The 24767-nt window shown below is 33.0% G+C and overlaps 4 protein-coding genes across 4 annotated transcripts; 2 read left to right on the top strand and 2 right to left on the bottom strand.

Annotated features, from left to right (window-relative positions):
• Positions 1-4204: 4204 nt before the first annotated feature.
• TRIADDRAFT_60918 (uncharacterized protein) lies at positions 4205-10241 on the top strand (the record flags this gene model as incomplete). The annotated part of the gene is made up of 16 exons (XM_002116866.1): positions 4205-4516; positions 5065-5255; positions 5365-5518; positions 5665-5802; positions 6106-6282; positions 6892-7113; positions 7199-7552; positions 7745-7838; positions 7944-8116; positions 8260-8451; positions 8854-8997; positions 9210-9386; positions 9458-9736; positions 9817-9876; positions 9945-10088; positions 10128-10241. The coding sequence occupies 16 exons, from the start codon at positions 4205-4207 to the stop codon at positions 10239-10241; spliced, it is 2925 nt and encodes a 974-aa protein (XP_002116902.1).
• A 1610-nt stretch (positions 10242-11851) lies between these two features.
• Positions 11852-13318, bottom strand: TRIADDRAFT_31591 (uncharacterized protein; the record flags this gene model as incomplete). Its single annotated transcript, XM_002116821.1, has 2 exons — positions 11852-12573; positions 12607-13318. 2 exons carry the CDS (start codon positions 13316-13318, stop codon positions 11852-11854), a joined length of 1434 nt encoding a protein of 477 aa, XP_002116857.1.
• Positions 13319-18704: 5386 nt separating this feature from the next.
• TRIADDRAFT_63143 (expressed hypothetical protein) lies at positions 18705-20766 on the top strand. The gene is made up of 5 exons (XM_002116865.1): positions 18705-18755; positions 18886-18921; positions 19158-19218; positions 20006-20128; positions 20675-20766. Exons 2-5 carry the CDS (start codon positions 18919-18921, stop codon positions 20707-20709), a joined length of 222 nt encoding a protein of 73 aa, XP_002116901.1. The 5' UTR covers positions 18705-18755; positions 18886-18918; the 3' UTR covers positions 20710-20766.
• A 572-nt stretch (positions 20767-21338) lies between these two features.
• Positions 21339-24555, bottom strand: TRIADDRAFT_31628 (uncharacterized protein; the record flags this gene model as incomplete). The annotated part of the gene is made up of 9 exons (XM_002116820.1): positions 21339-21562; positions 21719-21823; positions 22012-22042; positions 22183-22245; positions 22328-22392; positions 22569-22698; positions 22872-22937; positions 23181-23232; positions 24422-24555. 9 exons carry the CDS (start codon positions 24553-24555, stop codon positions 21339-21341), a joined length of 870 nt encoding a protein of 289 aa, XP_002116856.1.
• Positions 24556-24767: the final 212 nt, after the last annotated feature.

Below are 24767 nucleotides of genomic sequence, written 5' to 3'. Positions count from 1 at the left end.
CCGTGTAGGAAGTGTAGAAATTGCTTTATTTAATATTCAATTACACCCAAAAAATTAGCATGTGATAGCTATCTTTAGACATATTCCGTAGCTAGGGCTTCGTATCAGACTCGACGAAGACATTACCGGAATACTACCGTAATTCCATCTGAAATTTTAAAATTTGCGTTAAAATTACATGTATTTCCATTAATTCACGACGATTACCTGAAGTAAGGTATTCGTTCATATATAGCTCTAGAGCAGAGTATAGTTAATAGTTTCACAAAGGTTATGATATACTCGTATCAACCTGCAATAGTGTATATGTAATATATATATGCCTTGGAATACCAATTGTCTGGTATTTCAAGTAACAATAGTAAAGGGTAGAAATCACTCTCTCAATCCTTATTGCAAGTTAGGGCTATTCCTAATTCGTAACAGATAGGAATTCGGTTACTTCATACAATACTTCAGGCAAACGTCTTCTCGAATTCAAATTGCTATCTTAATTTCAAAACGAATTACTTCATAATATTATTGTAATATTACAAGCTAATATTTTAAAGTTTAAGCTTCTTAAGTATGAAATCTATATAGTACTATTGTATGTTAGAGGTCCAATACCTCCTACCCGTTAAGTATACGGCTCTAAATAGAGTATATACTTTGACCGGTTTACAAGTTAAAGCAGGGGGTTATGATATGATAACTTAAAAAAGAGTACAGGATAGGGATTTGGCAACTTCATATAGTACTTTAATTAAACATTTTCTCGAATTTAAGTTGCCATTTTAATAACATATAGAATAATAACATATAGAATTATTTGTAACTTTGTTACTCTATAAGGTCAGGCTTTAAAGTATAATAAATCATAGCTGCACAAGGTTATGATATGTAAAAAAATAGAAGATTAACTGATCTAAACGAAGATCTTCAATATAAAGTCACAGTATTGACTTTTTAATTTTATCAAGATTTTAAGTGTCGTAATAATAATATGATGACCGGAATCACATTTGTACTAAATATAATCTTCAAGTCTGTAATATTTTTGGTTCCTTATAAGGGGTGTTGGGTAAAGTTCCGCGATTAAATCCTATCATAGCAAGACAGCAGTGAGAAAAATTTTAATGGCAAGCATAGAATGAGATAATATTTATTATTTTTCTTATTCAAATATGACGTAAAACTCCCAATTTACGATTTCTTTCAATAGTTATAGTTGTTCTACGAGTAAACAACATTAGTAATATTTCATATGCTATATCTTAATTAACACAAGTATAAGCATAATCCATCAAAAGCAGTAATCTAACCATTACTGTTAGAAATACGATGACTATATATCATTAAGTCGATAAGGTGTGCCAAGAATATACAAAATAAATTAGTATATACGCGCATAACTACATCACTAATTTGGCTCAAATTTAAACTACTGCAAAAAAGAAAGCTTTATAAGATTATAAACATCCAATGCAGAGATATTGTATGGGACCTCCTTCAACCTGTATACATAGACCTATCCTCTGTTTAAAATTGGTAAAAGCTTTTGCAATCTTTCGCTTGGTAGATTTTTGCATATGTCATCGACACAAATCTCTAGGTAATTCATAGATTGATATGATATTTAGTTAGTCTGTGTGATGGAGGGTTCGATATCTCAGAGGATTGAGATTTAGTCGCCATTTACAATTATTACAACAAAGGGTTTATAAAAGTTATGCTTTATTGTAGGTTAGTAATGTGAAGTACAGTGAGGTAGTTACGGTAGATCAGCGTGCAAGCTGTCGTGAGTAACGAGTAGAAGTATTAGACTGTGAGAGACTAACTAGAAGACTAACTGAGAGGCTAATGAACTCTGAGGTAGAAATCGCCGGTATTTATAGTTTTAAAGATAGAGCACATGCAGAGAATAGGATTGTGGAATTAGATACAACATATACCATAACAGATTACAAAATAGCAGATGATTGTAGAAAACAGCGAGTACCGTAATAACTAAATACAGTAGGCTATATATGAATGTAGAGTAAGCGGACTGTAGTTCTGTCTAAATATAAGCGCAATACAACATGTCTATATTTAAGAGTAGAATATAGTTACAGTATATTCTAAATACACTACAGTCTGGTTTTGATTGTATCCCCATAAGAAAAAATCACAAGAGTTTAAATCGGGTGATTTAGCTGGCCAAGTAATTGGCCTCTGCAAACCAATCTAGCTATTAGGAAAGCTATCATTTAAAAGTTCTTTAATTGCAGTAGCTTGATGTGACAAAGCATCGTCTTGATGAAATATTCCGGTTTCAAGTTGCTTTAGCCCCTAGCATTGAAATCATCATACTTTTTAACAAAGAAAAATAGTTTTCTTCATTAATTAAGCCGCAGAAATAAAATGGGCCAATAAGTCCATGTTTCGTCAATCCACACCAAACATGTAACTTTTCCGTTTTCTCTACTAATGGATTGTAATGTGATGGTTTCTCTAATCCTAAAACTCTGCAATTATGCTTACGGATAAAGGATGAAGTATAAATGATAGCTTCACCAGAAAAGATGATATTATTTAGGAAAGTAGAATCGCCAGCAGCTAATCCGTAAAGATCAACACTTGCAGATTTTCTAGCTTTGCATTCTTCATTTGAAAATGGTGAGTACATATGCAAACTGTAGGATGCGCTGTTCAAGTTTTTTATTATGTAATGGACGATAGGCCTTGGAATATCTGATAGCGAAGTAAAAGATTGACTTAAATTTTAAGATCATAGTGCAACATATTTTTCTCACACCTTAATCGATTTCATATCTATATATGATTGCAATAGTTACTACAAACTTATGCTAAGCATATGACTGCCAATATTCCTTAATTATTATCATCAATCATTCCGAATTATTAATGAAAGTCTAGCGATCTAACGGATATTCAAATAATCAAACTTGTCACGAAATATAACATACCTAGTTCAAGAGACAATACTCTAACGGTTACAATAGGGTGAAATTCCAAATACTTTTTGAATCTCTAACATCTTTTCAGTTCGCAATTTTTTTTAATAATAGGCGCAGAGTCGACAATACTTCCAGTACTTTCAAATTTTTTAACGGTAAAGCAGATAATCCCAATTGGTATTTTTTTTTACATATGGGTATAACTTCAACAATTCGGAGCGTGCCCATTTTATATCACAGTCTTACTTAAAGTACAACATGACCATTTTTACTTTTTATGGTTCGCTGAATCGTGAAGACATGAGGAATAAATATGCCAAATAGTAACTCATCAAAATAGATAGATAAATTGAAACGTAATGTCTTTAAAACCCTAATTTGTAGATAAAAATTGCAGTACTTTGTACCGTAAGTAAGGTATTTAGATGGAGTATGGGCATAAAAACATCTTTTCATATCACGGATTCTAAGTTTTGCGAAATGGCAATAGATAAAAAATCAAATTAGGGGCATAAATAATTATCGCCAATATGCATTGTGGGTCAAGAGCTTTTAAGATGATTGATTAATTGCTTTAGCTGAAAATGGGTTAAGCATTTACGTTGTAATGGATCTATACTTAGATAAATTTGGTGCCTAAGATTTGTGGCCGACTTGTAATTGCGAATATTTGCCCTTTATTAACCACTTTTTTAGTTTTACTTGTAAAAATAGCGGTTATTGTATTAGCCGATAAAAGTAAAAGTAGCTTTTGATAATACTTCTCTTTCAGAAGCTTTAATAATTATCTTTACCACTCTTATTTCGCAATTAAAATCATAAATAATCAAAATTACTTTGATAAAAGAAACACATTAAAAATACTTATGTCGATCATTTAATGTTGAGGAACGATACCAATATTTGTCAATATAATAGCAAATAATTGCAGATTTTTTAAAGAAAAAATTGGTACTTAACTAAAATGAAGAAACGATTACAGCCTTGAAATAGGCTGTAAAGAATTTGAATTGAAACGTCAATAAATTAACAGCGAGTAAAAATCTTTGGATTTAATTTAAATTGGCAAGAAAGTAGAATAGCATATATGGTCTTCATAAATTGAAAATTACTCAAACTTAGGCAATATTTCTAGTTCATGAAATTGAATTGGCTACTATTTGTGTAACAAGCAAGCAGTATAATCTTCATATTTATTATTTGCGTTCTGAATACTGAATTTCAGCATTGAAAGGATCTGCTTTACTATAAAAGAAAATGCTATGACTTATTTTCAAGACTTGCCGTGGTCAAAACGAAAGGCATTAAATCAGCTATTGATTCGATATTATATGAGGCTTTATAATACAAAATATCCAGACACTAGCCAATGCAACATATACTTTTATAAAAATTTTATCAAACATGCTATTCAAGCTGAAGACTATCAATCTATAGAAACGATCTTATTGGATTTTAATTGGATAACTGCGAAACTAAGGCAGATAAAAAATTTGCATGATCTAAGAATCGATTTGCAAGAATATATTGGATATCTGGAATCGAAGAAAGTAAACAACGAGAAGCTTGAGGAGGTAATAAAGTTAATGTTATCGAGGTTTTTAAAGTAATTCGGTTTACTATATTTTATCTTAAAGCAAAATTCCATTAGTATAAATATATACGGTAGTAATGCTACTTTATCGAGGAATTTAACCCAATATAGCTGAAATTATTGGTATAACTTTTAACTAGCGTAGACTCGGAATGGTATTTCCGTGGGCATATATTGGCAGTCTCTTCAAGTTAGCTTGGTTGCACATTTAGGAACTAATCTAGTGTAATTACTAATAATGAAAAGCATAAATATTGTAGCTCTGAAATGAATAGTAATACTACTTTATTGAGAAATTTATCCTAATTTAGCCTAAAGTATTGGTATAAGTTTTAACTTAGGTAAACTCAAAAGGGTAGTTCCCTGTAGATGTGTATTAGTAGTCTCTTCAAGTTAGTCTACTTCAGATCTAACATAATCGCGGAAGATGGAAAGCAATTAAATGGTGCATGCTCTAATTCATATTTCCTCTAAATTTTTGAACGTTAGCCTAGATGCAGTTGTAATCTCTTTATAACTTTTCTATAGAGATGCGATAAAATGAAACACCTGCTGGATTTGTATTTACGAAACGAATCTTTTTTGGATATTGATAAAATGGATTTCGTGCAGTTCCTATTAATTAGCGCTAAACCAAATAGCTGGATTATGCAAAGAGCACTAGTGATTGCTGAAAAAAATACCAAATGTGGTCTTGGCCCGTACTGGAAAATATCAAGGTAAAAGTACTGTGCTTTGAAATTTCTGTTTTAACTGCAATCAATCTCTAAGCTGTTATTCCTCTTCTGAATGAACGAATACTCTGTATTTTATTATTTACTATTTTAGCCATCAAAGTGCCAATATTCCAACGTGGATTGAGTCAAGAACCATGGTAAGCCATTCTGGAAGCTTATTACCAAGTTGTTCTAGTTCACGTAGCGAACATCTACTACTAGCATTTGGTTGTAATAAAGAAGATATACCGAATCAGAGGGTCCATGTAAGTTTTTCAGCGTAATTTCAACGTATAGGCAAGTTTTTGTTCGAAAATAACAAACTGTTAGCGACGGTATAAAAACACTTCTTAGATGTCGTTGCCAGACAAAAACTATTTTGAATTAATACTATAAGCGTGCTGTACCACAGGTTAAGAATTATGAGTCATCCAGAAAAGTTATTAACTGTAAGATCGAAAATCAACATACCCAAGTTACTGATATTAAGATTTCCTCTGATGGGAAATTTCTAGCCTTCTCCTTTGAAGAGATCAAGGGCGGTAAAAAAGTAAGTAGTAAATTCTCTAAAGTTCTTCATAAATGATTATAGATGTGGTATTCTTATTATAAGGCTTTACGCAGTGAAATGTAAGCAAATATTTTATAAAGTTTATGGACTGAATAAGTATATTTCTAGTACTCGTATATTAATTTAAGGAAATTTATTCTGTACAGCAAATATATGTGATCTAAATAGCAAAGAAAATAAAACCTTTAATACTTACTAATAGTGAAAAACGAAATAGGATAGATTAATAGCTTCCTGGATAAATTATATTTTTAGTAACAACGTTATTTCGATTTTTATAAGGCTAAACCAGCCATTGAATGGATAGTATATAACCTAATTATGGAAGAAAAACTTCGATTTGTTAACAGTAAAAGCCGTAAACTCTCTAAAACAAATTTCTCCAATCTGGAATTCTCATCTGATATTACCAATCGCCCATTTCTGCTAACAATTTCTAACAGAAGGAAGGAGGCTGATGTGAGTGCTAATATACCACGAACGCCTACATTTTTATTACAGAACTCTGATACTTTACTAAGAGATATCTTTAATAATTGCATATAGTTATATTTTTCATTAAGTACCATAAGTACTATCTGTAATATCAATAATTTATGGTCTACATATTTCTACTAAAATATTTCTAGTACATATACAGCAAAGTCAAATACTTTTAAAAGCCACAGAAGCACCTTATATTTAGTCTAGGTTAAGCATCTTTATGCTAGAATTGAACTAGACTAATAGAGTCTCAGTTATTTTCATAGCTAGAATTTAATTCAAAGTTGTTTTACATTCCAGCATGCTATAATTTTAATAACAAATACCTACCTACAAATATTTAGCTAAATCTTTAAATTAGTACCTTAAGTACTATGTATAAAATCGATAGTTTAAGGTCAGTATATCACCTACGGGAATATTCCTAGAATATGTAGGTCAAATACTTATAAAGAACTTCAAAAGCAGTTTCGTATTTATTCTAGGTTACTGTATCTTTAGGCTAAAATTAAACAAGAGCATTAATTAATAGAGTTTCATTTCTTTATACTAGATTCTAATTTTTATCACTTTCTAATTTTATAGATCTGGAAAATTACCGAAAACGAAATTCAATCTACCAATAAATCAATGTCATGTGAAGACGAGATTGAATATTGTAAATTTTTCGGAAGCAGCGACAATATTCTTGTCTGTCAGCGAAATTATGATCGATTAAAGTTTAATAAAAATGAGGACGGTAACTGGATTAATCGTCTTTTAAGTTGGATGAAATTAAATTCAAGGCTGCCTGAATGTCGTATAGAAGTAATCTAACTCTGTAAAAAAGTATACATAATAAAAATTGCCTAGTTTAAGGGTGTAAAAATTATCATGATCATTTTCTTAACAGGTTTGGCAACTGGAAAACTGGCATTGCCATCGGCTTTGGGATGTTCCTGCATTAATTCAACGCTTCGATGACAACAAATACAGATGTACTCGATATGTTGATTCTAGTTCTTACCTCTATCATGTGGAATATATTAACGGTGAAATTCCAGTCTTATTAATGGCTTATAGCGACGTCATTGGATTTTTAGACATCGAAGGACAAAACGGAGATACTATAATCATCGACATGACAGAGCAATTTGAAGATGTGTTTCAACCAATTTATTGTACAGCAAAAGCAATTGATGATATGATCATAACAGATGATTACCAATATTTAGCTATACATAAGGGACATAATATCGACATTCTAGTAAGCCTATAGCTTCCTTTTGACAGCATTGCTAGTATATTTCATGAAGTTACTTTATTAATCCTTCTGGAAGAACGTGAAGTAGGTTTCATGTTGTACAGATATGCTGATCCTTTTTTGCTTTTCAAATGTTAGAAACTTGATATCGCTTCGAGGTGTTGTAGTTCCTTTACAACTATTAATTTTGTACAGGAAGTGCATCATCTCATGTCTATGCCTCAAAGTCATCATTTTTTTATCGTTAATCAAACTAAAACTCAATCTCTGTTTCGTTATGACTTAGAAGGTAATCTATTATACGTACAAGTTACTTTATTTTAATTTTATTAATTGAGCAAGCTATGATGAATTTCAAAACTGAATAAAGGTGTATGATATCGTACTGTATTAGACAAAAAATTGAACTGGATAGTTCCACAAAACAAAGTGATCGTTGGCGATAGACTGGCTATGAAAAATAGTTCCAATATTGAATTACTTGATTCTAGCTGTTGCTATATTTTTGATGTTCCGCATGTCACAAAATTATATGGAGACAAGAAGAACAAGAAATTGAAATTAGAGGTATAGCATCAAGCCAATTTTAGATCAGTTGCAATTTTATGAGCATGAGATAGATGATTAATTATGTAGTTTGTAGATTTCATTCTCTACTGTCATTCTATGCTTAAATTTCTCTTTTTTGACTAAGCTCTCTTTATCCATAGATTTATCAGGGAAAAAACTTGGAACTCATATCTTGTAGCTACTTAGAGCAGCCATACCATGCAAAATGGTCATATAAGTGCTATATGTTTGATGATCTGCAGCTTATCGTGGTCATTCAGTGGCATGCATGCAATCAATTAGATTGTTTGCCCAATTTGGCTGAGTTACATCATCATTTCGCAATTATTCAGGTTAACTAAAATAAGCTTAGCATAAATTGTATTCAAGCTATGTCAGATATTGGTGCTTCTAACGACTGTGCCATCTTCAGTTTAAAATTTGTTAAAATTATCAAAATATAGACTTAATATACTTCACGTGAAATTTATTTCTAGTTTCTAATAATACTCTTACATGAGTATGTATTATATACTGGTAAAGACAGATTAATAATAAGATATTAACAGTTGGCGAATGCTTAAATTTTATTCAAAGCAATAATAATTTGAATTATTCTTCGTAAGTACACAGCATGATTATTTAAGCTACTGATCCCTAAATTATGCCTGATCATTACAAAATAATGAGGTGTTCATAATTAAAGTATGATTTGATAATTCACGTTATAACTATTCTTAAATCGTTTTCACTAGTTGTGTCATTTAAAAGGGATGCCAGATGTAGTAAGAAAAATGCAACAAATTTTAAGTCATAAAGGAACTGCAGCTAATACGAGAATTGAATCAGCAAGATACCGAAAGTCTGACCATAAGTTAATATTTATTTTAACCATCACGGTAATAATGCCATTAATAACCTGATAGATGCAGTAGATAGAATGGAATGTTGAGTTTTACTCTCTCCAAATTGTAACAGAATCCTTTTGAAAAATTATATTTCGTGTAATTTCTATAAATTGATGAAGGTTTAAGAGGTCTATTGTGCTGTATATATATTTACGTACGTGGATATTTATCAAATTTAAGATAAACTTTGCCTAATTTTAAAGGACCAAGACGATCACATCAATCAATTTGCCGTCATCATTCTAAAATGTGTCGATCAAGACGAAATGCCATACTGTTTCGAAGAACCGACATATTATGAAGATATGAAAATTTTATTTAGTAATATTCATAACCTAGTTATGTACCAGCGTATAAGTAGTTTTAAGCATGTAATTCAGGTAATTTTTTTGTATTTGTTGTCATGTATACTTTTTAAAATGATAAATTAATTTCTTCATAAATAAATTAGCAAACTCTTGATACTGTTGTACAATCTGATTATTCAACAAATTTCTTTCTCTTTGATCGTCAAAAACTTCAATTTCAGTGGTATAAGATTCAAGATAATTTGATTAAGTTCAAACTATTCAAATTATCTTCTGACGGTATCAATATCTGGACTAAAGAATCTATATGCAAGATTGTGCTACCTACAGACGAATTGAGTGATGATTGTCACGTTTTATTTTGCAAATGGGATGCAAGCACCTTCATCAAGATATTCGGAGATGAGCTCGCTGAAAAGTTGGTACGTAGTCATATTTAAATGATATTGTAGTATCCTTTTCTTAAAAGCAATAAGTACTTGAATTTTTAATAACTTTCCAGGAAGGATGCGACGATAAATGGAAGGAGTGTGTTGTAATTGAAAAAGGAGTGGATATTAGGGTAAAATATTACGACTTTGTACTAAATTTGACGAATCGATATTAAATTACTAAAAACGTTTCTACTAGATGATCGATATAAGAAGAAAGAAGTTGTTACTACGTGGATTCAAGAATACTTTAGAAGGCTATAACCAACAGTTGCTACTACTAAGTGGCTGTTATATTTGGCCGAAGAATTATTTGACAGTCGTTGATAGCAAAAGCTGTCAGGTATTAATTTACGATATCATGACGTCTCGATTGCTGCAGGTCCTTCAAAGTGCTCAAATAGATTATTTATTTATGAAGGGAAATGATGAACAATCTATGTTCATTTGCAAAGGAAATTATCACCAATATTCCATAATTCAGACCATTAGTTAAAGTTACATGATACTGTAATTTAATTTATAGTTCACTGAAATAGCATCCTATTGTAGACCATGTTAAGGTTTAGTAACTTTGACGAATTAAAACTTATAATTATTATACTGTTATACTTACGTAGAATAGCTTATAAATAGCAGCTATAGGGATTAATTGTCATAGATCCTCATTAATCATATTATTGATGTGCAATTCTTATATTATCCTTGTAGAGCAAGTAATTTTTCAATATAAGAATTAGCTGATCATCATTTCAACTTAATTTAATCCTATATAAAAAGTCGGATCTTGTAAAAATGTTTAATAAATAACCTGTTATAAACGAAATATGGGTTACTGATGATCATAGGAATGGATATTTCATATACGTTTTAAATAATCTATTAGTCTAGTAGCAAGATGAGAATGAGATATGATAGATGATGCGTAAGTGCAGTTTAGACAGCAAATTATATAATTAAACACTCTTACTGAGGTTAGTTTTCAACTTTTCTCAGCTTAGATTTAATTTACAATAACAGCAAATTGTATTACAGATGGAAATCAAGCAGAAACGTAGGACCATATTTTAGCTCATATACTTTAAGTGATTTCAATTTGTGGGCAAAGATAAGAGCACCAAATAATGTAATGGAGGAAACATGCTTCAGAGTAAGAGTTTATACTGCTCAATTCCCTAACGTAAGGACGAACAAATAATGTTCGGATAATGTATTAGCGAACACTTTACCAATATTATCGTTAATTAGTCTAGAACTTAATAGTTGTAGAATAGCTAGATGAATAACGATAAGTGTATCTGTTTGCCAATGCTTCAAGTCCAAAATTTAAAATCAAAGTAGTTCCTTGGAAGAATGTAGTAAATGAAAATGTTGTACTCATCACGTGAACATAAAACCACTAATTAGGTATAGGCTGTAATAAGTATTAAAATTTAGAGAATCTGCTTCATTGAACTATAATAATTTTACACCGAATGGATGATTCATTAAGTTAGTAGCATGAAATGATTAGAAATGAGCAAAATGAAATTTGTTCAAATTTATTGGTTAGAAAGCCAGGACAGAATTTTTGTAAATGTGCTGCACACAAGGTAGATTAAAGAAGCTCTGTACTCAGATATCTGCTCATTGGAGTTCGTGGCTGGTGGTAAATATTTTCAACATATAACTATCCATAAATTGATCCTACTCATGCAGATTTATTATTTGTACAAAGTCCACATGTAAAGTCTTTACCAAATCAGGAAATCACTACGGTAGTAAGCATGGTCATGGATGTGTTATTGTCCCAATAAAATTCTCCTAGTGGTACAAATACTAAATGGCAGCATTTATTTAAGAAATGCGTTATGCACGAGTATAGAAGTCTTGCATATGATATTTAATTTAAGTAATAATATTCTAGTTTGATAATATCTTAATGAAAAAATATTTTGCATCGTAATTGATCAGAGATTGTGTATGATTAATAATTTTAAGACAAAACATTTCAAAAATAAAAGACTACAGTAATATCGTATAAAAAGCCTATAGATAAATTTATGATTTACAGATAACATTTCGAACATGTTAGTATTGAACAAGGTACATTTCAAGTGAAGACTTTTAAGATTGAATTTTCTTTTCTAATTGCAAAGTATCCAAAATTCTGTTTGCTTCTCTCTGGCCGCTAAGGTATGCACCATGAGCAGTTGAATAATAGCTTCTATCTGTTGCTTCGCCGGCAAATAATATTAAAGGTCGACCTTGATAATCTAATATAGGCTCAGCTAACACGTCAATATCTTTCCCACAAGCGTTCGTATTTACGTAGGAGTAAGAACCACGAACATAAGGATCTTCGTGCCATTTTGTTCTTATAACGATATCAGGTTCTTGAATGGTTTTGTCCACTATGAATTTCTTTAGAACGCGAGTCAAGTAACTGGATAATTGCTTTTCACTCAATTTTTCTACACGAATAGCGTCCTCACCAACAAACCAAAATAGCAAAGCATTTGGACATGGCAATATGATATGTGCACTACTTACATGTTTTAGCCATAATTCATCATCTTCAAGCGGCAACTTACAACCACAATTTTTGTCATCGATTTCATCATTCCAAAGAAATACCAATCTACGGAATTGATTTTTGGGCCAGAACGGCTTCTCGTAGTAGAAAATTACTTTATTTACCACACCAAAGGCTAGCCTATCAATTACGTCTAATTTTTTAGCCGGTAGGTTAGGTTGAAATAAAACTTTGGCCTGATTTTTTAATATACCAAGTGATACAGTGCAAATTACTATATCCGCCTTGTATACATTACCGTCGGAACATTCGACTACGACAGGCGCTTCCGTAGTATGATCGTTACCATTTAGTTCATTATTATCACTACTCTTGATCTTTACAACCATTTGATTAAGTCGAATTACTTCTTTGGGAATACGATCAATAATAGTCTGCAATACTTTGTCATACCCACCTATCACCGCCAGATCGCCTCCTTCCAACTCAAGGTATTCGCCAAAGTCTCGAAGATGAACATCGTGAAGGGTGCTGCAACCGGATGTATGACTTTCTTCCCTATCTCGATAACGAAATACTTTAGCACTGACTGCTCTCGCAAAGTTGTCTTGGATATCATCCAAGTACTTTTTTAACTCAACATCCAAGAATTGACCGACATTCTGAATATGTTCTGGAACATCATCTAATTGACGATCATAGATCCTCTCCAATATAGATGAAAAATAATCATTTGCCGAATCACCAACAGATTGCTCAGCGATAGTTTCGTTCTCGGTATAAAAGCGATCGTTATATGATGATTTTCGAGTCGCAATATCGCTTTTAGCAGCAATATCATATAATGGATTACCAACTTTGCCATGAAACCATTGAGCTCCTAGTTCAATGGGACTGTTATCTTGCAATCTTCTGGTAAAGATTCTACCACCAACTCGATTATTGGCTTCCAGAATGGTTACCCTAACTTTCTCCTTACAAGTAGATAATAACTCTGCGGCAGCTAAGCCAGCTAAACCAGATCCAATAATGACTACATGAGGACAATTCTCATCCATCAGCAAATTCCGTATACTCTATATGTAAGATAGAATTAACAGTTATCAGATTTATGAACATTTATTAATAAGCTCCATCATTAATAATAAAAAATGATTAGCTAAAGCTTGCTACAAATCACAGTAACAGCCATTGACAAATATTAATAAATACTGTAGAATAGCTACGTAATAACTTGCATTCATTATTAATTAAGGCTTTAAATAGGTGTATAAGACAGGTCCTATGCGGCAATTTCTAATATTACGTACAAATAACAAGTATTTAATATATAAATGGTACCATGAAATGTGGTATTCAAAGGACGAGGATGGGTGTATTTGTACTTAATACTTAAAACATTTCCTTAGTCCAGACCAATTTTCTTACGTTTGAATGATTGATCGCATTATTAGTAGTGCAACGATTAAAAGCATTTATCGTTCTAGTTATCATTGCAGCAACTTTGATGTATATGGATGGTAATCCCTCAAGAGTAAAATGACATACAAAGTGTAAATTGTGATGTATAACTGTATAAGATTATTTTACCGTGACTTTAGTATTTGATGAAGCTAAATAATGTTTGCAAATTCTGTTCGGCCACACAATTGTTGGGTAGTGATTCTAGAATTTGACATTATATTCTATAATCAAGTCTCGATACGAGTATTCTCTATTCTATAGGCATTTCGTCTGTTGTAATAGGAAGTATAATGTTGTGCGTATGTTTAGGAACTCTATGCTTTCTTCTATCTTTGGTTTGTTCGATGTTGTTTTGCGTACGTAATGTATTTAGATTTGACCGTTCTGTTACGTCGCGAAATAATTTGTGGTTTATTTCGTTAACTTGAGAGGCAACATTCTTAGGTTGGATAGCATAGTAATTAAATACGTGTGATGGAAATATGCGTACGTGGGATTGATGTACAATGCATTTATTAACCATATACGTGCCCATGTAGCATATGTATATCTAATCATCCTACAGAGAAATATCACCTAACATTATCTATAGTAGTCGCGAATAATCATTAAAACAAGTGTATCGTTACACTAATACACTAAGTCCGAACCGCAGCGTAATGTCATGTCAAATAATTATAATTATAGTAGCTAAGTTATAAGTTATAATAATCAAAGATTACAAATTATCAACATGTTTTGTTATCAAAATCCTTGTCTGTGTCGTATCTAGGAATTTAGTAAACTTCAATATCTGTATAGTACGACACTGCTAAGTTACAAAACGATCCATTACTATTACAGCTAGAATCTTATAAAAGGGAAAGTTTTAAGACCTCTTCGGCATTACTTCTTACGATCATTCAGTTACTCTGCTAATTTATGTACAGTATAACCTTCAATAAAGTCAATGAACTAGTAGCAAAATGAAAGCTGCAGTTTATGAAAAGTATCACTAGTCAACCTCAAGATCCACCACAATAGTCCGAGTTAGCAGACTATCGGTAAAAATTACTGGAAGGTCAAATATAATTTTTACAAACCGGTAATAAATCTCAACTTTGTTTTTCGTTGATATCTTGCTAATGGATATATTGTAGCATTTTTCAACGTGATTTCAGCTGATTTTAGCAATATTGATGGCTCACTATATAAAAGGAACTTCCCATTTTGATCGTCTAATTCAAGTTTAATTAAGATAATATCGTAAAAGTGCTCGATTGCTGCTAACAGTAATGAGCCGACAATTTGCGAGATAGAGAGTTTAGCTCGTGATGGTACGGTATACGTCAACATAACAGCAGAAGTTCTAAAAACTGTCCTCATTGGGAACAAGATATTGTTTATCTAATCGGTCTTTATTTATCCTTGCTAATGTACTTCAACAGCCGGGTCTATTGCAGCATACTCCTTTTCCAGTCCAGTATCACCTGTTGGCTACTGCGACATGCTTACCATTAATAAATAACTGAGTAACTATGCATGATGTAAGGAATACCGTGCAATGATTTCTTGACGTTTATTGATGCTTCTACATTATATTATAAAGTATGGGCGAAAGGACTTTTTTTAAGCACTAGATAACTTCTAGTTCAATAACAGCAATAACAGAAATATCATACTATTTGAAACCGCAAATGATACTACATTATCCTAGCTATTAATGCGATACGCTATTGACAACTCTATGCTACGCAGTTGTAAAGCAATAGCTAATGATGAACATGTTGATTCTAGCTACAGTAATTTTTCTCTTCTTCCGTCTTGACTACATTGTCTCTTTTTACCCGCTAAAAGTATTCGAAAACAGGATTCCTTATCTATTATGATACCATAGATAGATGATGACTTGATTAACCAAACTTTCTTTTCCTAATTTCATTTACAGTATATCTCATTAAAAAGGAATTATTTGGATATCACGTTCAAGTAACGACATATAACAGGGAATTCCAGGATCACTAGTAGAGCTTATTTTGCTATCAAGACATATTGGATATTAAAATGATCGAAACACTATGCATTGCATTCTATCGATCAAATTGGTCATGTTCCTCATGCTATAGGACGTCAAGGAATTCATTCACTATCAATATCTTATCGTAGTTGAACTTGTTTTCGCTGCTGAGAAAGTGTAATAAGTCTGTTACTCTTAGCTACCAGTAGCCAAATCATCACGGTAAAAGCTTAATAAACTGGATTTCAACAGGACGTATATGATACTATACGTTTAGAATCAAAAGTAAATCTCCAGAGAATAGCACTGTACGGCTAGAAAGATTCATTTCAAAAGTGCATACAAATTTCATTCTACATCTATCTTCATTTTGAATGCAATCTAAATGTGTTATAGCATTCAAAACTGCGATATTTTCTAATGTAGACAAGGCAAGAGTAGAATTGGCTTAACCTATATTGACGATGATTGTACGGCGGTAAATTTTCTGTTCTATCATGAATTAATTACGGTAATTATCGTATACACTTATGAATCATTCCTTCGCTCAGATTACAGCGTCGTTGAAATGGCCGTCATCTTACGCCATCAGGTACTATCCAATATCTTAACATTGATATAGCTAATACATAGTCTACATGGCTATACTCTTACCAGAAGATCCAGGCAAAGCAATTGCAATAGTTTAACTTTCTTTAAGATACTCGATCACGGACGTATCAATTGTATAGAATGAGTGCTACTGCAATAGAAAGGCACAGCACAAGTATATCTTGGATAAACGGTCGATTTGATCTGCACTTTTATTCAAACGTTTTACTTTAGAACTCAAAATTCGTATACGTTTTTACTGTATAATAACGACAACTGAAGAGGCAATGGATGCCTAGATTTTGTAGAGCTAGGATACTCTTGATCACGCTGCTATTCTACTTTACAGCGCAGTATAGGAGTCATGATGGCATTCTATAATATACAGTAATGTTAAGTGGAGGACAGTGATGACGTAGGATCGTGACTTTGTGACTTCCTTCTATGGAGTTCCTTAGGAAGGACACACCTTCTGATTGAAAGTTCAGCTTAGCAACCACTGCTAATTAAGTGCTAAACCCTACTGCAAACGTTCAGTTAATGATATGCAAGCTCCCATAAACGTTTATATAGGCGTTGAACAACTTGTAGCAATGTCTATTAGTCGAGATTGATATAAGCTCTTGTTTCTAATACTCGATGGGGTACGATATAGTATCGATTTCAGAAACGTTTGTCTGGGAAACCTTTGCAGTATACAGTAGTATAAACGTTTGAGATTTACCTATTTAGTCCATATTTACATTAGCTCTTGCTTCTAATACTCGCTCGGGTACGATGTAGTATAGGTTTCATCAACGTTTGTGATTTACCTATTTATACTACGTGCATAATTTCAACGTTACACAGCCTTACTGCGTAGGCTAGCGTGCAGAATACGTTCTATTTTCCGCAAGAGAAAGGCACGTAAGTGGCCGTTGAGTGCAAAATAAAGTTGGGAAATGATTATTTCGTTGTCATTTTACAAGGCGCAACCACTGCAACTGTATATAACACTGCGCGAAATAAATCAAAATACAGTAGCCACTAGCAACTCATTTGGACATCAACGTTTGTGATTTACCTATTTATGCTACGTGCATAATTTCAACGTGACACCGTCTAACTACGTAGGCTATCGTACAGAATATGCTCTATTTTCCGCAAGGGAAAGGCACGTAAGTGGTCGTTCAGAGCAAAATAATGTTGGCAGTTGATTATTTTGTAGTCATTCTACAAGGCGCAACCACTACAACCGTATATAACACTGCACGAAATAAATCAAAAATACAGTAGCAACTAGCAACTCATTTGGACAGCAATCATGGACAACATAATGTATCGTTTCTGACATTGGCTTCTGATGAGATAACCAGTAAAATTGTCGGCCCCTCACTTTGAGTATGGTTGCTAGACTAGCCGATTACTGTCACAAATTCTGTAAGTGCCCATATATATGGAGTTGGCACTACCGATGCCTTCTTTTGAATACAGAAACCCTTTACCTCATAAGGCCGAGCACTAACACAGTCCATTGGCCTGACAGTATGCATGGTATAATTACTATAGTACATCGTCAGGGACTACTCCAATGACAGTAGTTCATGTTTACATCGTATTTTCCTCAACGTGAAAATACAAAATTGAGCTGGTAGTGTGATGTTTCGGAAGATTGAGAGTTCGCCATTAGTCGCAATAAAGTACAATAGAATAGCTAACGGAAGAGTAACCTGAATTAAGTAAGTGTAAGAGAATAATCGTGTAAGATTATCGTGCGAGTAACGACGTGACTAGTCGAATAACTACAGTAGTATAGAATAGATAAAGCGTGCAAGCTTACCATGTAACTACCAGAACTAACGAACAAGATAGGCGAAAGAAGATAGCTATTATAATGTTAGGAGCACAGCTGGAGGAAATTATTTATAGGCGCGAATGATTCATGAAAATAGGTTACTTCTATGCTAAGCTAGTGCTAACAAAAGCAATCGTAACTGTACTATTACTGCCTAACACTGTACTGTATATAGTATTACATCGTCCAATTTAACAAATATAGCTTAGGATAGAATAATTAAATTGAATAAAAAGGCTTTGATGCCGTTGTAGAACTGCTTTCAAGAGCAACTTTGCCACATAGTCAAATAGAGATCGCAATATATTACTTAAATTTAGAAAAAAGGATTCATTTACTTTAGTCAATCGGTACATTAATACTGAGACTATAACGAATAGAAATGTTTGGAACGTTAGAAGGGCAACATGTTTCTCAATTTCGAACTGTCCTACAGTACAAAGTGTACAGTGTACAGTGTACAGTGCATAAGAGTCTACAGTACTGTGCTGTACGAGTGTTCGCTACAGCATGGTGTCGCAATGCAGTATATTAGCGCGTGCGCATACCCTCAACAGTTCTTTTACGTAAAAACGATCTGTCAGGGAATCCGCTGGAGGAAGTAGTGCAGGTAATGGCGGATTGCTAACTTTATCCTTGGTATATTAATGCCATCGTATGCTCATCTGCTTAAAAAATAGCTTCTGCTTTGAGAGTAGTCTTGTTATTAACAGATTATACTTTTTTTTTTCCTGCTTCAGTCTCGCTATATTGCTGCTTCGGATACTTTGATCATGGTAAGTAGGAGTGCGCGTGCACTAAGATAATGGAGCAAAAGGAGATAGCAAGTAGATCCTATATCGCTCCCAAAGTAGACACTACTATCACAATGGACTTGAATGTTACTTTCCCAGAGCTAAATCACTGATAGTTCTCATTAACATTAGATCGTTAGGCCACTCAACCGTAGCAAAGATACTAAATTGATAAAAATTTATACCTAAAATTGACATTTCTTCTATTTTCAAACTAGCCTAAGGAAATTAAAGAAATTAAAGACTTTCTGTTAACCGCTCGTCGTAAAGACGCAAGAGGTATTATATGTTGATTAGAGTAATTGCATAATTTTCAACGGTAGATTATCATCATCTTTAAATGTTTTTCGACATCTCAAGATAGATGCTATAAACTTAGTACACTGTACGTAGTTTACTTCACTTAGTATTTATGTTGTTCATTCTCAAAAGTGAAGTCATGGTAATGATTACCTACCGTACACTACATAACGTTTGGGCAATATCATAGAATTAGCGCTAAACATTCCCTATTGGGGAATAGTGAAACAGTATTGTATGTAGTAATCGCTATGCTTCTTGTTCTCGTTTTTAAAATCGGTTGTTGATGGCAACACTAATTTCAGTATGATAGCATGAACGACTCAAAGGAAACGTAAAACTATTCTGTAAAGTCGATAGGATTTGCAGTGACAGAGTTCGCAAGCTACTATATTTGTAATCCGCGAAATTACCATGAACTCGCATCACAATTTATAGAATCACCGTTAAGATCTACTTAATAGTGATGGATGACAATTTTGTAATCTCAAACGAATGCGACGAGTTAGAGACATTCGCGTTCACCTAATACTGTAACACTAAGTAATAAATAATTATACTTAATACACTTATATAATGCTAGCTGATAGTACTCACTTATTTAACATTGCTAATAAATTCATTGGACTATGTAATGAACTTTAACAATGCCCTTGCATATATCCTCATTTATCTTTTAAGTTAGAGAAGTTAATGTAATTTTGAAGCTTATAAATCATAGCGTGCACCATATACTAATTCCTTCCGGGCTATAATTGTCTTCTAGCTGTTAAAATTATCAAATTGAAAGACAAAACAAAGTTTAAAGTTCGATGCCAGAGATACTTGTATACTCTAGTTGTTGATGATGGAGAAAAAGCTGATAAATTGAGGCAATCTCTACCTCCAGGTAATATTACAGTATGCGCATACAATATAGGATATCGGAATTTAAGGTTTACCTATTTTACTTAAAGCCTGTACCACTAGATTCTATCCGTTGTTAAGATGCGCGTGTCACTGAATTATTATAAAGATGGTGACATTTTCTAATCACTACCTATAGTTAAAGGATTTGTAGTTGATAGCGAAACTTTGGAATTACAATTAATAGATAGAATCTTACTTACTTTCTTTAATAGTTCGTGTTCAATTGAAAATATAGTTATAATACGTTATACAATATACACTAGAAGAGGATAGTTTGCATAGTTTTGTACTCTTCTAAATCATTATAATTAGACGAAATATATATATAGATATACTTCAGGATAATCTTAGAAAATTGTAACTTTTATACTGTAAACCAACCAGCAAAAGTAGACCGATTTAGATCGTATCGATGTTTTTACAAACCTGAGAGCGTAATTTGCTGATCTAGGACTGTTCATAAATCGGATTACTTTGAAGTTGTTATACTCTCTATTAATGGGTCATTTCAATATTGTTTTTGCAGGTCTAACCGTCACAGATATCAAGAAGAAGAAGTAGTACTTTACTTCTCGTATGATCAATATGTAACAAGCTGTATAATAAAGACTGGGTTCTTGATGATGATTGTGTACTCGTTCCTTGTGCCTTTGAAACCAATTTATGAAAATATTCGACTGCATGTAGATAACTATTCATCAACTGAAGATTAATGCTCGACGTAGTGTAGAACTTTCCTATTACCAAGTGGTACATCTTGTAAATTTGATATGAACGTGTGTCAGTGATATGCTACAGAGTTAAGAACGGTATATGGCAATCTAGCGAAATATCCTCACAGAAATTGAATGCAGACTGCAATGGGGATATTAATTTTACAGTAGTTGGCATCACCAATTAAATTGTAGCAATGTAGATAGCAAATTTTATTTGTAAAGCTATTGGTTCCGCAGTGGTGCAATATAGAAAATTTTACATGATACGTAATAGTCTACTTGCCCCTACAACGCGGGCGACTCTCAATGTTACTATCTAGAGATGATTAAATTATACGTAATTATTTTTCGAGCTAAATTTTAAAAATTGGTAGAGCCGTTACACTGAGAAAATAAGCTCTGTTACGCTCACATCGAGGCAAGCGCTACAGCGTGTTTATCTAATACACGTATTCTATAATGATACATAAAGATTTAGAGTTTACTAGCAAGTTTTCGCATCATTCGTTCCGCCTCAAATATATTTCGGCGGGATACCATACAAGTTCCTCCATCAACGATAAGTACTGTTCCTGTAATGTATGACGAAACCTCGGAACCCAAGTAAACCGCCGAATCTCCGATGTCTATACGTGAACCCATCCTACCAAGAGGAATATCTTCTTTTACATGCCGAGCTAGTTCCTCTTTGTCTCCGCCTAATTTATGTATTACAGAGAATAAATCGGGGAATACAATACACAAAGTTAGTTTTAAATTATCATAGGCCTAGCGGTAAAACTGAGAAAAGTACAATCAAGTTTAACAAATATCACATATTTTCAACACATTTTAGTTAAGAATCATACGCGTACCTAATCTTCTCATTCCTTCGGTATCAGCTATTGGGCCAGGAGCAATACAGTTGACACGGACGCCATCACGACCCCATTCCCTAGCCAAGTGTTTTGTCATAGCATCTAGTTGCAGACATTGTATCATTACGAATCAGAATTTACACCATAACTTTAAACAAATAAATTTACATATCCGATCTAACTTAATTTAATATCAGTTAATAATAAAAACGATGGGTTCGATAATTATATATACGCGTAAGTAAAAATTGGAAATTAATAATATAGAACGTGTGATTATATTTGCATACCAATTGCAGCCTTTGCAGCACCAACATGTACCTAGTATTTCGTGGAAAAAATATTAAACTTTCAAAAAGCGTTTTATAGGGGAATTATTAAGCAATATCTTGTTGGATTCTTTACAGCTATACAATTCGCAAAATACTTTGCAATTAAATACGTAAGGCTTAAAATGCAACCTGAAGTACGTCGCCATTATAGTGTAGAGTAGCTGATATGTTGATTATATTTCCTCCATGTTTCTGTAGTGGTCATAAGCATTATTATATTTAGTAAGGTATACTTAAGGGCTATAAAACATGGTAAAGGTTGAAAATTACTTACAGAGAAATACTTTTCGTAAACAGCTTTGCTCAAATTAAATGTTCCTAGCGTATCAATTTCGATGACTAAAGGGTTCAAGATAGAAACGTATCATCATTAGAGTAAAATAATTCCATATCCATAACTTTATAAGTATTACGGCTAATTTACGATACGCGTACTTTGACAATAATCTGGCATAGTACTTTAACAGAAGTGAATAATAAGTATACAACTAGGTCAATATCCACAATTGAGTCACCTGTTCTGAATGCATTATAAGATAATCTACTAGCAGGGCACAAGAAATTGCCCGCAGCTCCATTAATTAAAATATCGATTCGATTGTAGTGGCTCAATGCTTGATCAACCGCATCTTGAATTTCTTGAGGCTGTATCAATCATAAACATGTACTGTTAATAAATCTACATATGCTTGTTAGTTGCGATGTATGTTGCAGATGGTAAGCATTCAACTATTGTCTATAGACAGACCGATAGTACCGTATCATTACTTATAAGATAACATCTGAGTTCGAAAATTAATAGAGACTGCTGAATTCACCTTTCGTACATCCATTCGGACAGGTAAACATCTACGGCCTGTTGCCTTCTCCAGCCTTTCCGCAGCCTGTCAGTAGTTTGTTAACATGAGTATAGATGTTAATAACTTGAACGGTATTTATTTAAGGACTATAGTTAAAAACTAACTATGATCCACCTGATAAAGGTTTACTAAATTTAATAAAATCAAATCTTAATTCGAATACTGAAACTCAAGTAATGTAATATGTACAAATTACTATAAAAAATAACAGTTCACAATGAGTGTCGTTGCTTATGGATACAATCTATAGCCGTAACTACACTGTACCTCTTTTACGCGATTAAAATTGCGGCTAGCTATCACGGTATCGCATCCATGCCTGTTTTGCAATGAATAAGATATAACAAAGATTCCATTATTATTAGCAAGGTTTGCAATCTGTACTCTATTTCCACTGACATAGTTATATAAAGCAAGACTTTAGTCTAAAGGTGCATTGCTTTGTCAGTAGTGTTCATAGATAGTAAAATCATTCATTCAATATTATTTGGATACAGTAATTTCCATTCTATCATCGTACGTATAACGGCCTATACGCGTAGTTTACAGCGTTTGTATACAGGTTACATTTATCGAGTAGATGTAACAAAAAGTATTATTTCGAGAAACTTTTATATCGTACTTAATACTAATTCCCTTACGATTATATATAATTATTAATATTATAGCTTAGTCAATTCCACCCAGTTAACATTTACATGATCGACTGATTACAACAATCACCAACGTACTACTGCAGGTAACTTGTAAATACAAATATAATTAATGTATAAACGTTCCACATATCACATAAAAATACGCGTAAATACAAATAAAATTATTATAATGAACTGCTTTAGCTCTATACAGTAGGTACAGCAGCTCTGACTGCTCTCCTTTTCTAGGCAGTAGATTCAGTTAGCCAACGTATTCTAGCAATCTGTACGTGATTAGAGCAGTTTACGTTTTTATAAATACGAAAATTCCATAATCCATACTATATCAAGTGTTTATGCGAGTACTGTACATAACTGTACTCCAGTAAGAGATAATCGCACAGTCATATGTATTACAAACTGTAACTTTAGCAAATTTGATTTCGAGAATGAGCTACAAAATTTAGCCAGTTTGTTGATGCCTAATGATTTCTGCCGATCGTTTGCAATCCAAGAAAATCGCGTCCAACAACGCTACCTTAATTAGTATCCAATATCGACACTGATACTGAAATGTAAGCCTACGTATGTTTACAGGTCACCAAATCTGACACAGATGTTTTGAACTGTTTTCTAGTCTTTCATTGTTACGTTGAAATCCGCATTTCGATCACATCTACTAATATAGCACGCTAAGCTCCACGTAAATAGATGAAATATAATTTTACATGTTTAATCACTGCCAATGACTATGACGACTACTACTCGTGTTCGTCTAACAAGGTCGTATGGTGGCAGTGTTGCAAGGTTTGAGCCTGTAATATTTGTCTATCCGGGTGGTGTACCCATCGGCAAATTTACGCTACAAGTTACCTCATGTATATTTCGGTAATTCTAAAGCAAATTCCTGAACCACCACCACTAATAAAGGCTACTTTATTAGCCAAAATGTCAGATTTAAAATAGTACTTGTAGTTCTTTAAACATTGATCTGTTTCGTGAGCCATGCTGCAGCTTTGGATGCCCCTTTACCTTTCACCTCTAGGCAGAAAGTTCAGTTACAGTGTTGTGTCTACTCTCTTAAAATGAACTCACCTTACAGTGTTCAGTATACGCTTCTCAGTGCAGTACGGAAAATACCATACTGGACAATTCAGACAGGTCGGCACGCCTTCTGTAAACTGTCAGTACAGTCTACATGATCGTATGTGATAGTGAT

This window comes from Trichoplax adhaerens, genomic scaffold (assembly GCF_000150275.1).
Source record: "Trichoplax adhaerens TRIADscaffold_18 genomic scaffold, whole genome shotgun sequence".
Lineage (NCBI taxonomy): Eukaryota > Metazoa > Placozoa > Uniplacotomia > Trichoplacea > Trichoplacidae > Trichoplax > Trichoplax adhaerens.
This window is presented reverse-complemented; position numbering and strand designations above follow the sequence as displayed.